At 43.0% G+C, this 16,196-nt stretch overlaps 1 protein-coding gene across 1 annotated transcript in view; it reads right to left on the bottom strand.

Moving 5' to 3' along the window:
* Positions 1–16,196, bottom strand: part of GALNT2 (polypeptide N-acetylgalactosaminyltransferase 2) — a 224,189-nt gene that overhangs the window by 74,248 nt on the left and 133,745 nt on the right. Inside the window, exon 3 of the mRNA XM_055146756.1 lies at positions 2,352–2,505. Within this exon, the coding sequence (XP_055002731.1) occupies positions 2,352–2,505 (154 nt within the window). The remainder of the gene's footprint in view (positions 1–2,351; positions 2,506–16,196) is intronic.

Consider the following 16,196-nt stretch of genomic DNA (forward strand, 5'->3'; position numbering starts at 1 on the left):
CAGACACACTACAAAGTTTCTGTGGTCGCAGCTTAAATCTCAGGCTTTCAGTTATGTTGAATCAATGATTTGGGTTGAATCTGAGCGGGCTATACCCCTCACTCATACTACTGGTAAAACTGAAGCCCTGATGCCTGTTAACCTATTATTTCTTATTCTCTTCTCCCCCCACTCCCTTGATTTCTTTCCTTCTCTGTCTCCGCTCTAAACACTGGGGTCGAGGATAATCTAAGCATCCCTCTTTTACCACAATATATTTCCTCATCCAGTAGTCTATATTCCACAGATAAGTGAGATCATAGTATGTTTGTCTTTCTTCTTCTCGCTTACTTCACTCAACATATCTTCCAGTTCCAACTATGTTACTGCAAACTGCATGATTTCATATTTCCTTGCAGCTGCATAGTACTCCATTGTGTATATATAACACATCATAATCCATTCATCTGTCGTTGGACACCTAACAAACTCTACTTTAGTATTAAGCACTAACTATTCCGGGAGCAGAGTTTAAGAACTATCTAAAGCTGCATTAGAAATTGATAACAGGACATATTAGGCACAGACAATCTTCTGGACTTTGTTTAGAAAAATGATTAGATTCTTACATTATTATGTACAACATAAGAATTGTATACCCATTATAAGTTTTATACACTAAAAATATCAGACACATTTACACATACACACTCCCTTAGCCAAAAATAACTGTGAATCTACTTATGTATGTGTGATATACGGAAAGAGAACGGATCAGAACCCAAAGAAAGCTGTTAAGAAATGGAAGCAAATACTGGCACTTAACTCATGATGACGCTGTTAGTAAAGTTCCTTAAAAGAGAGAGGAGAGACTGGGAGATAACATGGCAACCTGGTTAGGGTGCAGGCCTGTCATGCATCCAACAAGGGTTCAAGTCCCAGTGCCACATGGATCCCCAAGCAAATGCACCCTTGCAGTTTCCCCAAATACTGCCAAATAAGGTGCTGCCCCCACCCCCGCCCGGCCTCCTGAGTACAGTGTGGAAGCTCCCCTACTCCCCATCCTCTTGAGAAAAAGTTAGGATAGGGGAGAAAGTGCTCTTTTAATGTAAGCCATTAATTTCCAATGGAAAGCAAATTTTTATTTTATATTTTTTTTGCTTTTTGGGTCACATCCGGCTATGCTCAGGAGTTACTCCTGGCGGTGCTTGGGGGACCATATGGGATACCGGGAATCGAACCCAAGTTGACTGTGTACAAGGCAAATGCCCTTCCCCACTGTACTATTGCTCTGGCCTGGAAAGAAAAATTTTAACATATGGTCATAAGTTGACTTTTTTGTTGTTACCCTGCTTACCCACCTTTCAATTCTGCCAAGACACTTGAAGAGAAAGCAGACCTTCACTGGCTCTCTGGAGGGTTGCCAGCCTTGACTGCTTTGCTTTCCATCTCTTTGGATGTCTCCAGCTCAGAACTCATGCCTCCTGGGCCTTTCCTCACCCTTAGACCTCCGATTCCTCTATGTCCTCATCTCCTGGGTCACCTGTCATTCCCACTGCCAAACTGGGACAAGACTCTCTGACTGGAATCTCAACACCTGAGCACAGTGTCTGAACTGTAGATGTTTAAACTATGTTTCCCTACATGAAGGATAAATGACTCAAAGTGACTTGGTGAGCAGGAAGGCACCAAGTTTCCAGGCAAATGGCTGCCTCCTAAATGTGGATTCTTAAGTTTTTAAATCTGAATCAGTACTCACCCTCTAGGGATCTCAATATGAACAGTCTCCCAATCAAAGTTTCTTATCAACAAGGTTCAAGGTGCTGAGTGGCCATGAGGGTTGTAGATATCACTTTCCCGGGGGTGACACAGATATTTGGTACCTTGCACCATCAAGTGCCAGATCCTTTAAGTGACTGAGTATTTCACATGCAGAGCAAGCACCTAAGCCCTTTGAAGCTACAGCAATAGCCCTTCCTTCCCTTTTCCAGTAGCTATTCATTCTTACATTATACCAATAAGTAAAATTTAGTTCTGTCCTTCCAGCAAGGCTGTAAATCATGGCACCTGTACTTTCTTTGAAAGGGGACTTCAAATATCACATATGATCAATGAACATGAAGCCAGTAACACAATTTTTTCTTGCCAACATCCTGTCTTTGGTCAGTCCCCACCTACTGTCATTGGAGTATCTGAAAGACTAGAACCTGTACCAATACAGATCAGTTCTTTGGCTTGCTAACGGGTTAAGATTCACATCCACCGTACTCTTTCAAAGTTTCCTACCCCATAAAGACACAACAAAAATCCAGTTCCTTGGGGGTTTTGGAAAAATCAAGAGCAAGGCTGGTATCTGGCGGTGTCTTACTTACTGGTCATGCCTGGTATCAGGGATGGCTCTGTCCATTCGCAGCTTGTCACTTTCCACTTGGTTGAACTTGTTGCGGGCATAGGGGTCCTGCCCAGAGCGGACCATCGTCCCTCCGATGTAAGCTTCCTGGTTGAAGTCCCGCCATCGGACTTTCCCTGGAAAAAGCCAGGCAAAACAGAAGGTGTGGGACGTGGAGTTATGACAGCCAATGTGTGAACCTGCATATATGCTTCCCAACATGGGTTCTTTATAACAATCAAGAGAATATCCTGTCTATTTATCTATTTCTGAGATGAGGAAGCAGATTCAGTTACAGGGACTTGTCCAAGGTCATAGAATAAATTTTCTATTTGAAAGCTCAACCATGTCTTGTTAGAATTACTATCTGAGGTCACAACCCTTATCTCATCATTAACTGGTTGCTGTGGAAATGATGCTTCATGTCAGAGAGGTCCGGGGAAAGCAGTTCTACAACCCACCAGCTCCCAGACTGTGACAATGAGCTCAAGTCCCCGTAAACATCTAGCTATGAGAGCCAGTCAGAATGCTGATCTACCTAAAATATTTCTGAACATGCACTCCAGACCAAGACTGACTCACTGATGCCTAGAAATACTAGAAACATTAACTAATCTTCCTTCTCTTTGTACCTTCCTGCCTTTCCCTCATGCACTCTCGGAGACAGTGAACACTTGAGCCTTTCTCCTCTTAAGCTTTGCTCACTCCACTCACACACAAATAGGAACCTCAGTTAAATCTATATCAGCAGCAACTACTGCAGAATTCAAATGGTCTGAGTCCAATTTACTGCCTAATAGACTGCCTAATAGGGAATCTTCTTCACTGTAAGACACTATTCTGTGGGAGGTGTTTTGTCTAAAATTGTACTTCTACCTTCATTCAGAGTGATAGCACATCAGGTAGGGCTTTTGCCTTGCACGCGGCCGACCTGGGTTTGATTTCTCCATCCCTCTCAGAGAGCCCGGCAAGCTACCCGTGGTTTATTTGACATGCTAAAAAGAGTAACAAATCTCACAATGGAGACGTTACTGGTGCCCACTCGAGCAAATCGATGAACAACAGGACGACAGTGCTACAGTGCTACCTTACTCATTGAAGTAGTGGGGGTGGTAAGAAGAGAAGGGAGTTTATCCTTGATCGGTGTGGTCCACATGAGGAGGTAGCAGTAACTACGGGGCTGGCCTCCCTGAGCTTTTCAAATTCCAATCCCACACATGTCCTGGAATAAAAAGGTTATGACAGAAAATGTTATGTTAATCACCTGAGGAGCTGGAGGTGGTCTGTGCTTGTCCAGAAATATCTGGAATACTCTGGATGCTAACTCTGTGCTAGGTATCATATTGGTTCCTATAGGAAAAGGAGCAAAAACAGGCCGAATGTCTGTCCCTGCACACCACATTCTAGGAAATGGAGACAACAGCCATAACAAGAAATCATAAAAATACATGTACTATAAAAAAGCTGAGCTGAGTACTCTGAAAAATGTTCTGTGGAAGCATCTAACAGACCAGATTAAAAATGGGGCAGAGAGGAAGAAAAGAGAGGGAATTGTGATGGATTCCCTCAAGAAGGGAGATTTGACTTACGTGCTGAACAATGTAGTGTAACATAGAAGCCTCCTGTGACTTAAAAACCTTGCTTCAATCTCCAAAGATAGCCTCGTATCCAAAGATATTCCCAAGGTGACAGCTTTCTCTTGACATAGCAATGTCTTCAATAGTACTTGTGGGCCTGTCTTGTCTTATTACAGTATTTCCAAAGGAATAACATACAAAAGTCAGGTCACAGTGGTTTCTTTCATTGCTTGGCAGTGTGTAAGAATGCAGTAGAGACATGTTGGCCTGCCTATACTATACATATTACATCATGTGCAGAAGCCATTATGTTAGCACACACATAAAACTAAAACAAAGGTTTCACTTTACTGGATTGTTCTTTAACATGGGTATAGCTAGTGAAATTGATTTTATATTTTACTATAGGATCACAACAGGATTTGGAAATCACTGGGTTACGAGATCAGATGATTGGTTAAAGAAACTTTGATATATCTACACATGGAATACTATGCAGCTGTTAGAAAAAAGAACTCATGAAATTTGCTTTTAAGTGGATGTCATGGAGAGAATCATGCTAAGTGAAATGAGTCAGAAAGAGAGGGACAGACATAGAAGTACTGCACTCATTTGTGGAATATAAACTAACGCAATATGAGACTGACACCCAAGGACAGTAGACACAAGGGCCAGAAATATTGTTCCATGGTTGGCAGCCTGCCTCAAGAGCTGGGGGAGAAGGCAGCCGGAATAAAGAAGGGATCACTAAGTCAATGATGGTTGGAGGGATGGTTCAAGGTGGGAGATGTGTGCTGAAAGCAGATAAAGGACCAAACATTAACAGCCTCTCAGTATCTGTACTGCAAACCATAACACCCCAAAGTAGAGAGAGAGTATGAGGGAAAATTGTCTCCCATAGAGGCAGGGGGAGGGGTGGCATGAGGGGGAAACTGGGGACACTGATGGTGGAAAATGTACACTGGTGGAGGGATGGGTGTTCGATCATTGTATGACTGAAACTCAAACACAAAAGCTTTGTAACTGTATCTCATAGTGATTCAATTAAAACATTAAAAAAAATCACTGGGCTAAAGAAGCATTCTATAAATCAGTTATTTCTGTACTGTATATATAGAATTAGGTTTGAAGCTATCCTGGGAAGAGGCAGAGAAGGCACAGAACAGACTTCTTAGAGGGGACACATTACCAGTACAAGTCTAGGCAGAAAGAAAAGCAGTCAGATAAGCAGACAACTGAGGGTTCAATGGCCTCAGTGAGAGGCTGGAAAGAAACAATCAAAATAATAGATTCAATGTCTGAACTTATAGACTGCCAAAAATGACATTTGGAACTCATCTTCTACTTCAAAAGGCTTGGAACAATCTATGCCTGAAACTCAGTCACAATGATCTTTGTAACTTTGTAATCCGAGGTCATTCAATTAAAAAAAAAAAAAGCTAAAAGGAAAAAAGAGAAAGTATCAGAAACAGAATCCCAGAAAGAGAAAGAAAGAGGAAGAAAAAAAGAAAACTGGATGAAAAAATTTTAACAATTATTTGTATATTTTTATTATTGAGTTGTAGGTATTATATCTGGAAACAAAAGAATTGAGTCTGAAATATATTTCTTTCACTTATTTCACTTATTAAATGACTTCACAAGGGGGCTGGAGCAATAGCACAGCGGGTAGGGCGTTTGCCTTGCACGCAGCCGACCCGGGTTCTAATCCCAGCATCCCATATGGTCCCCTGAGCACCGCCAGGGGTAATTCCTGAGTGCAGAGCCAGGAGTAACCCCTGTGCATCGCCGGGTGTGACCCCCCCCAAAAAATAAAAAAAATAAATGACTTCACAAAAATAAAATAAAAAGAAGGGAAAAGAACATTACTCTACAAGGAGATGCAGAAATAGCTCACTTCTTAAATGAGGCTAGGGAACTATTTTTTATGAGTAAATGTATTTCCAGAGGACAGACTTCTCTTGGACAGTCTATAGAGCTGAGCTGTGTCATCTGAGCTAGAAAGGGTCAAGACCTGTGTCTGTAAAGGAATTGCTTCCTGATGATTACAGACGGTCCTTGAGCAACCCAAGGGTCAGCGGCACCAATTCCCCATACCATTCCTGTTGAAAACCTACATACATATAGCTTAGAGTTGCTTCTGGACATCCTATGTTTAGACATGTTCTATGTCTGCAGATTGAACCAACCAACCAACATCAAAGTAACTGGAGCCATGCAGTTCTGGGCAGCACAAATCCAACTTGTTCAAGGGTCAAGTCTACTTACTTAAAAACCCTCCCTTCTTTTTTTTGAGGGGTAGGGGTGGGCTGAAGGGGATTTGGGCCATACCTGGTGGTGCTCAGGGACTATTCCTGGTTCAGAAGTGACCTCTGAAGGTGCTCAGGAGACCATATGTGATACCAGGAATTTAAACTGGGACTAGCTACATGCAAAAGCAAGGGCCTTAGCTCCCGCACTATCTTTCCACATTCCTCTACTTTCTTTGGTGTAGGCAGGACAAGCCACATGTCTGTGATTTCATACAGACCTGCTGAGTTAGGATGAAGACACATACCCCAATCCAGTCAAGCCCTCAGGCAGCCTCCCTGGGTTTCTGGTTCCCTTCCTTGAACACAATGCAATCAACCCAAGGCTTCCCTTCCTGTCCTGGGAGCACCATGTCCGCTCACAGTCCTGTATTCTTACCAAAGATTCTATTCCTAGCTGGCTTAGTGGGTAGTTCCCATATGCATGGACCAAGTCTCCAGTTGTATTGCTAATTTTTACCCAGAGAATCCCAATATCCTCTGTGTACTATCCATAAATGCTTGTTGTTGATCTGATTATTTTATCCTGGGTCAGGGCACCCCAAGTCCATCGTATAGAAGGCAACCCAACTCCAGGAGGCTGGAGAGATAGTACACTGGGCAGGGTACTTGTTGAGTACACGGCCAATCCAGATTCCACCCCCAGCACTCTCCCAGGTTCAATTCCCTGAACCCTGACAAGAGTTGATCACTGTCCCCCCCCAAATTATAGAAATAAATAATAAAGCAACCCAACTCTTGCCTACTTCTGAAGACAACTTCATTCCGTATCATGAAGATGATATCACTGCAGTGCTAACACCCCCACTGAGAAATGCTCTTGTCCAGTGTCGGGCCATGGTTCCCAGACCTCCTTCCATTCATCTGCAGACATTTTTTAAAATGCTGTCCTCTTGAGTTTGCTTCCGAGGCTGATTAAGTTATCCCAGTCAGATTACCAGGCAAGAGCGCAGAACACAGCAACAGGCACCAGAGCTGATAAGATCTGTCCCTGTGTAGCAGATAAAACCTATCCCTGCAGAGTGACCCAGTAGGGAGTGTCTGGGTGCATTTTACAAGCAAGCACCAGGTATCCGGTGTTGAGTCTCATCCAACTGCCCCCCCTTCCCCGCCCCCACCCCCCCTCGAGAATTGTCAAGTAACTGCAGCATCCAGCCCTAATTGGGACCAGGTTGGAGTAAAGCAGAGTTGGAAAGGTGATAGGTCAGCAACGCTAAACTTTATGTGATTGGAGCATCCTCTTAAGCCGAGAACCCCTATAAAATATGTGTGTATTTGGCAAAGTGAGCGGCCATCAGCTGTCTTCTGGAGTGGTTTCTCCACCCACCGATCATCCCTTGTCCCGAGTCTGCCCGGACATGGTGCATAACATGTCTGGGCATGTTGGGGAAAAACTGTTCCCCGACACAAGGGGAACTGAGGGCATGGAGCTGTTCAACAAATGGCCTATGTCACAGACGGAGCTTGGGACCTTAGCTGGTGTTTGCAGAACCTGAGTGGGGGAGCAGTTGAAAAAATACTTCACAAAAGGAAGGGGGCTCAGCCTAAAACTGTGACCACAGCTCTCATGTAACAATCTAATCACTGTATCACTGTCATCCTGTTGCTCATTGATTTACTCCAGTGGGCACCAGTAACGTCTCCATTGTGAGACTTGTTACTGCTTTTAGCATATTTCCTCTATCCCTCTCGTAGAGCCGGGCAAGGTACCGAGAGTATCTTGCCCTCACGGCAGAGCCTGGAACAATCTAATATATCACTGTATCACTGTCATCCCGTTGTTCATCAATTTACTCCAGCATGTGCCAGTAATGTCTCCATTCGTCCCAGCCCTGAGATTTTGGCAAGCTCTCCTTACTTGTCTTTCCCAATGATTAGAGGCTTCTTTCAGGGTCAGGGGAATGAGACCTGTTATTGTTACTGTATTTGGCATATTGAATGTGCCACAGGGAGTTTGCCAGGCTCTTCCTTGTGGGAGGAATATTCTTGGTGGCTTGCTGGGCGCTCCGAGAGGCACAAATATATAGTTCCTTTATGATGATGTGTTGCGTGGTCCAGGAATATATAAAAATATGGTTGGAGTGATAGCACAGCAAATAAGGCGTTTGCCTTGCTTGTGGCTGACCTGGGTTTGTTTCCTCCGTCCCTCTTGGAGAGCCCGGCAAGCTACCAAGAGTATCCTGTCCGCACGGCAGAGCCTGGTGAGCTTCCCATGGCGTATCTGATATGCCAAAAAACAGCAACAACAAGTCTCACAATGGAGATGTTAGTGGTGCTTGCTCAAGCAAATTGATGAGAAACAGGATGACAGTGGCAGTGACAGTGATATATATCTTAATATATAAAAATATATAATTTATAAAAACATAATATTTTTATATTATACACAACTACTCCCAGAGCTGTGATTTACAGTACACAAAAATCTTGACAGTTAAAGCAACTCTTAAGTCCACTGTTATCTATAAGCAACTGACCTAACACAAACAACTGATCAAACACAAAGACAATCCCCAGAACAATAGAGGTAAAAAAATTAACCCTCAATCACAATTACCCTCCAAGGAGTCACTGAGAGCACTTAGTCCCTTGGATCTCTCTGTTGCCTCCACATGAGGCTCCTCCCACTTGTACACCTACCCTGAGAGACCAGCAGGAAACACCACCGAGAATTCTCAGTTTCCTATGCTCCAATTAGGCACTACCTACCTGAGTGAGCACTGGCAGAAACACATAGGCATACTGAATTTATATTCAGTAGCTGAGTTCATACTACCCCCTTAGGCAATTTTGGCCTATGACCTTCCAGTGCTTGAAAGGACAAAGGTCAGCCTATATTTACACCTCTTCCTTCCTCACCTGCCTGCTGTTACCAGGAAATACCTGGAAAACATAACTGTCATTCTGATTGCTTCAAGCAGTGGTACAATGTGTGACATGTCCCATATCAAGGTGGGAGAGGGGAAGAGAGAAGACCTGCTCAGAAGCCCTGGGTTTTATGAAGAGAAAGAAGTAGGACTGAGTCCAGTTATTTGGAAAATAAAATGCTAGTGGCCTATTCTAAAATAAACTCAGCTCTATATCAGGATCATCAGGGCCCCTCAACTAGTCATTTTAGTTGTCGCCCTTGTCGTTGTCATCGTCGTCGTCGTCACTGTCATCATCATCATCATCATCATCCCGTTGATCGTTGGTTTTCTTGAGCAGTCTCAGTACCGTCTCCATTTGTCCTAGCCCTGAGATTTTAGAAGCCTCTCTTTACTCGTCCTTCTGGGAAAGCAGCCAAAAAGGGAAATAGAATGTATTTTGAATCAAAGGACAAAGCTCTTAGATTTATTTCAACCTCATGTTTGAACTCAAATTGAACGTATTTTTACTATGCTTAAAAGGAAAAAAAAGTCCTAATTTTCTTTCATCTAGAAGGTTACAATGCTTCATTATGAAAGGGAAGACAGGGCAAGGCCAGGATTACAAATAAACATATATCCATTTAAATTACAAAGGTAAGTAAATAATACTTTATTATTTGTCACAGGATATCTGGTATGACAATGAACTTGGTTCACCTGGAGAAACTGTATATTAGAATAAGGCATCTTCTGCAATTAATTTTCAAAATAGAAAAAAAAGAAAAATATTCAAATGACCAAAAGTTTTGTAAAAGAAAATAGAAGAAGAAATCCAATGGTATAGGGTAAACACAATAAATACACTATTTACTTTAATTTTTTTTGTGCCAGTATTACAGTGAAAAAAATCCCACCCATAAATAGTTTGATTTGCATTTTGAGGGCTACATCTGGCTTGAAATAAAAGAATATTCACATAATTCTTCTCCAAATTTTAAATAGAAACTCCACTTTTCCTTCATGAGTGACAGAATCTAACCACAATAAACTCAACTTGTCATACATGCTTGTCATACATAGAGCTTTTTCTTGTATGAAATATTAGTGCAGGGAACAAAGTAAACCTACCACCCACATAAAATCAATGCATGGAGAGCTGAAGGAAAAAGAACATCAAAAACCAGGACCTACAAGTCAATTGCTCTAAGCAGATGCAAAGTACAATAACCTTTTCCATTCCACAAGTGAAATAGAAACTAAAACTTAGAAGTTAAACTTATCATGCATATTGCTGCCATAAAATGCAAGAACCACAGCTCAAATCCAGATTTCTCTCCCCTTACAAATTTAGGTTTCTAGTTCTCACTGTAAATGGGCAAAGTTTAAGTGATGCCTCCAAAGGCAATCTACACTCTCTCTTTTTTTTTTTTTGGCAGGTTTCATTTCCCCATAGCAAACACTCTTTTAGAAGGTGCCAGCCATGTCTGGTTTATTTAGCAACGTCCTTTTTGTATAGACACAGAAGACAGTTCATGCTATGCTTTGTATCATGGGAGCTAATTGCCTCCAAAATAATATTTACTCCTGGGCATATTTGCTTGACGTAAGCCTCAGTTACCCTTAGTTCCTAGCACTCCAAAAATAGGGTCCCTACAAAGGGACTGGATGGACCCAGGGAAAGCTGTAAACTACCCTGGTATCGAAAGGAGACAGCTAAGCACTGTAAGTATAATAAGTTAAGAGCACAGTCATGGAACAAACTCTGTGATTACCCAAAAAGAAGTTTTTTTTTAATAAGGGCTCTCCTGGGGTTAGGAAAGACTAACCTGGCCTGAGGACTGAAGTCTAGGACGTCTCCAGGAAGGGCCAACCTTTAAGCTTAATATACCTCTTACTGTGTTCATACAAAATGAATAGAAATATTATAAAAATATTGTAAGAAGTAAATTTACTATGATTGGTTAAATGGATTGCTAGCTGAGGAAAGGAGAAAGCAATGCACCCTAGATGGAATCCCGCCCTTGAGTGGATCTTAGTAATCTAGAGTGCAGAATCCTCAGATGAGATTTTGTCCTTGAATTAATCTCCTAGAACTTCCCCTGTAGGAGTGGCTTTACCTCTGTTTGTTGTTATGGCAATGTTTAACCCCACCTATGTGTACCCCACCCTTCATGATTGCTATTTAACTATGCTGCAAGGGGAAAAAGGGGACCTTTGGACTTTGAGGTCTTTGAGGACTAAAGGGTCTGCAAGAACTAGAAGGAGGACTAGACAATGAATGATGACTGTAAGTAGAGGACTATGAGACAATGACGAGACGAGGAAGAAGATGTAACTAACGGAAGAGAGGACTTTGAAGTCTACAAGGAGACTAGGATGATGGAACTATTTACCATAGTTTGGGAATACGAGCAAAACTACAACTACGATTGTGCTGTAAGACTACGCTGGAGAGTAGCACTGTTGTTACTGGTGCCCGCTCGAGCACATCGATGAACAACAGGAAGACAGTACACTGGGAGTAGAGAGAAATAAACCGACTACCGGCCCCGGCCCTGTTTCTCTGTTCCCTGGGTTCTCTGTCCATCTGGCACTGTCGTCGATCTTGGGGAGGCGGCTCTCGGCCACTGAATACTCAAGTCCCCTGTGTGCGCCAATGCCGTTTTGCTGCTGTAAGGATGTGGCCTTAAGACACTGCCTTATGTGAAGGAAGCCAGTCGCAAGAAGAGAAGTTGCATGATTCAACTTAAATGTGGCACCAGGAAGTCAGAATCACAGAGACAGAAAGCAAAACGGTTTACCGGGGGCTGAGGGGAAACGGGGAGTCTGTTTAATGGGGACAGTTTCAGTTGGTGATGCCGATACAGTGCTGGAGAAGACTGGAGAATGTGCATCTACACTGACTTGTATACACAAAAACGGGAAAAAATGGTAGCCTTTTGCATGGAGTGAATCCTAATAGTTTAATATGCAATGCCAGAGCCCACTCACTCCCCCAGAAGGAGGAGAGATCAGGGCTGGGCATTTCCCAAATCTGCAGCAATGCTGAACAGATATCAGTTTACCCCATTTTCTTTGTGGCAGGTTTAAGCTTTAGAAAAACTGAAGTGTTTCCTTGTTCATCATTGGCAAATTATACATATGTAAATTTATATTTACGGGAACACAAGCAAGTGCTGTTTGGAGAAAGGTTATGATACCGGGCAGGGTTGAGGAATCCAAGGTGGGAGGGGATTTTCCCAGAATAGAAACCTGCTTAGGATGACTTGCTTTCCTCAATGCTGTCCCCTGCATGTAAATTTCTCACTCTCCTATTTTTCTAAACAAAATATAGTCACTCCACTATTTGTGAAGCAGGGACGATAATGAACCCAGAATCCTAGCCTGGTTTTCCTGCTCCTTGTTCCAGCCTGCGCACACAGTTCTCAAGTAGGGGGGACCAATTCCTGCGCCATGTAGATCAAGTCTATTATAGGCTGGACAGGTCCAACAACTGTCCAGTGGGGCTGGTTGGACACTAACATCCACCCAGAGGAAGTGTCCTGTGGCATCCTTGGCCAGGCTCGACCATGTCAGGTACCAGGTGGCCAAGATGGGCAGAGGAGGGAGGCGGCAGCACTTCTCTGGAGGCTGATCCTCACTTGCTCCCTATTTCATGAGAAAGTCACCTGCAACACTTGGCTAGACAATCAGGAGTCAGGTGACATGTAAACGGACGACAGGAAACTCGCTAATGAGACCTTCATGAGCAATGTCTACAGGGAAAGAGGCAGCATGTCAGTGGCCCACTGGCCTCTGCTCCTTCACAGGCTCTTCTGCATCAGAGGCTGCTCCACCAGCATCTCACCTCCCAGATCCAACGATACTGAAGAGACCAGAGGTAAAGAAATAGAGGAAGCTAATTTTTCATACCAAAGAGCTTTCTTCACATCCAGGACAAACGAAAAAAAAAATTCATCATCAGGTTTCTGAAAACCAGCACTCAAAAAAAAAAAATTAGTGGCTACAGAACTTGTGATGCTGAAACAGAAAAGATCATAGAATTTAAGGACAAAAGTGTTTTTACTCTAGACTTGAAATGAAATATGGGGTGAGAGACTTAAGTATCTATTCTTGGTTTATCTTAAGGATACTAAGATTAACCCTTTTCTAGGAAGAGAAAATGGAAAGATGTTAAAACTCCAGAATCAAGGGATCGACCTCAGAGCTAGTTTTTAGGATAGATCAATGACTTCCAAGTTCATCCCATGCTAGACCAGAAATCGAAAGCCGGTTTGTCAAAGTTCGTCTTTCCCAGTGACAGAGACTTTGAATACTCACAGGTCTTACAGAAGATAGACAAGCATCCCCTCTGAGAGTGCAGACCCTCCATTGTCTACACTCTTCTCATTATCTCAGTAGCACCAGACATAGGAAAGTTTAAAGGCTTATGCTAGATCCATCTATTAGTTCTGTGGTGCCCACCCCTTCTTCCTTATCTCCTGGGGGTGGGGTGGTCAGGGAGCCTTAAGCCACAGTTTCTTCCTGTATAAAATAAGCATTACCCACACGGTGTGGAATCTCTGAGTGAAACAGTCAGATAATAATCTGATGTAAGGATTAATGAGAACCTTCCTGCGGATTTTTTTTTTTTGCTTTGTTCTAGTGGATTTAAGACATTTGTGGAGAAAAGAGGAAAGACGTCGTCATCTTAAGTGTTTATACTATTGGTGACTTAAAATCCATCCAATGTGGTAATGATTCCCAACCCCCCAGTTTTATTTTAATGAAGTAGTTCACAGTAATTTACCACATTCAGTATTCCAACACAATTCCACCATCATAACACCTTTCCATCCCTTTTAATTAACCCCTCACCACCCAAACCTGTCATGTGGAGCACAGTATAAGAAACTTGTGTGGCTGAAAAGCGGCCGTGCACTCCAGGGATTCTGAGATTTTTAGACAAGATGATACAACTTGTGGCTCTCTTGTGAGAATTATTTGTAAGTCTCTGGATCATGGCATTTAATGAGTTTAAATAGCACTGGAAGTGGTTCATGGGCGTGGCCACTGGGCTTCGGGAAGACAGGGATATATGGGTGGAGGTTACCCATTCCCAACTCTTTAAGAGCCTAGATGGGTCTTGTAAGACCCATCACAAAAGCTGCATACCTGAGGCTTCAGGGGATTCATTCTCATGCGTGAGGGGCTCCAACAGAGCCTGCAGGTGATTAGATTCTGGAACTTTTTGGCTGCCAGGGTTCTATTGAGGCAGACAGAGGGAACTGCCCACCCGTCTCCAGTTGTCCTGGATGAAATTCAGCCTGGCGAGGTAACTGGGGTCATCGCTCAGTTTTCATTTCTTAACAGTTGTATAACTGTTTTTCTTTGTCTTCAATGGATATGAATGTACTGAAATTTTTCTTTTTACAATTGTTATGATTATTTTTGCTTTTTGGGTCATACCCAGTCATGCACAGGGGTTACTCCTGGGTTTGCACTCAGGAATTACCCCTCACAGTGCTCAGGGGACCATATGGGATGCTGGGGTTCAAACCCGGGTTGGCCGCATACAAGGCAAATGCCCTACCCGCTGTCCTATCATCGCTCCAGCCCCACAATTAATAATTTTTGATGAATTGGTCTGATTTCTTATTTTTCCAGAGTGTTTGCTTGTTTAAAACCTACTTCTTTGATTAAGAAATGTATTTTCCAGGGCTGGAAAGACAGGGTAGGTGGTAAGGTGCTTGCCTGTCCCTTGAGTACTGCCAAGGGTCACTCTTGAGCACAGAGACAAGAATCCCATAAAGCATGGCAGTGTAGCCTTCTTTCCACAACCTCCCCCAAAACAAAGCAACATAAAATACGCCCCCGCCCCCCAATATCATGGGCACAGTCAAAAGCACTGGAATCACTGGTCACAGAATTGTCTGCTGTGTAAGGGGATTGTCCACTGTGTAAGTGCAGAAGCTTGGTGGCTTCTTACTATCTTGGTGTTGTTTATCTAGCAGCTCCATATAGATGCATGGGGAGAAGAAGCAATAAGCTATGTAAGAGCCTCACGTCATTCAGCATGGCCACAAAAGCCACCAGCAGATATGGAAGCCAGATCTAATAGCATTCTGTCCCCAAGTAATGACCGCCAACTTTCTTCACTATATGCCCAGTGAACAAAAATATTTTGAGTATATATCTATCCCTTTCCCCACAGTTTATTAAAAATAATTAGAAATTATATATCTATTATCATTCTAACCTATTGCTGCACTCTAAAATATATTTTGAATATTATAAAGGATCAGGTAACTATCTAAAAATACCCATTTTCTTCCAATACTCCAAAAGATTGTCTTATTTTGGAGCCCATGGCACCTGGGTCAAGTCATGGCCACAAACTCCCAGGTTATCATTTTGATTCCGTTCCTTATCCAAGCCCTTCCCACTTTGGGGTAGAATCAAGAATTTCATTAAAGCTTATTAGGGAAGTGGCAATCCTCCATGGGAGACCTGGAAGCTGGGGTCATGACCTTCATTTTCTTTCAAACCAGCAATGACTTTGTAGGACTTGAGGAGTCTAGCTGAGTTCTGCCATGAGCCAGAGGGCTTTTTGACAACATATAGCGCAGGATAAAGACTGCACATCTGAACGTGAACACCAGCAACCTGAATTTATAAAAACCAAACCACAGCATATGCCTTTTATAGGGTTATGAGTTCATTCCCACGACCCTCTTGAAACTAAGTCCATATAAGAAGTCTTGGAGTAGGTGTGACAGATCTAGTTAGCAGCATTTTCAGTGTTTTTTTTTTTTTTTTTTTGCTTTTTTGGGTCACACCCAGCGGTGCTCAGGGGTTACTCCTGGCTTTACACTCAGGAATTACTCCTGGCGGTGCTTGGGGGACTATATGGGATGCCAGGGATCGAACCCGGGTCGACCGAGTGCAAGGCAAACGCCCTACCCGCTGTGCTATCGCTCCGGCCCAGCGTTTTCAGTTTTAATTATTTGGGTCCCTTTGTGGTTGGGAGAGACTGGGTGTTGTTTTGAATTGATTTGGGTTTGATATTTTTTTGTTGAACATCCATCCCTGAGTTCTAGGCTCACTGAGTGAA

Source organism: Sorex araneus, chromosome 9 (assembly GCF_027595985.1).
Source record: "Sorex araneus isolate mSorAra2 chromosome 9, mSorAra2.pri, whole genome shotgun sequence".
NCBI lineage: Eukaryota > Metazoa > Chordata > Mammalia > Eulipotyphla > Soricidae > Sorex > Sorex araneus.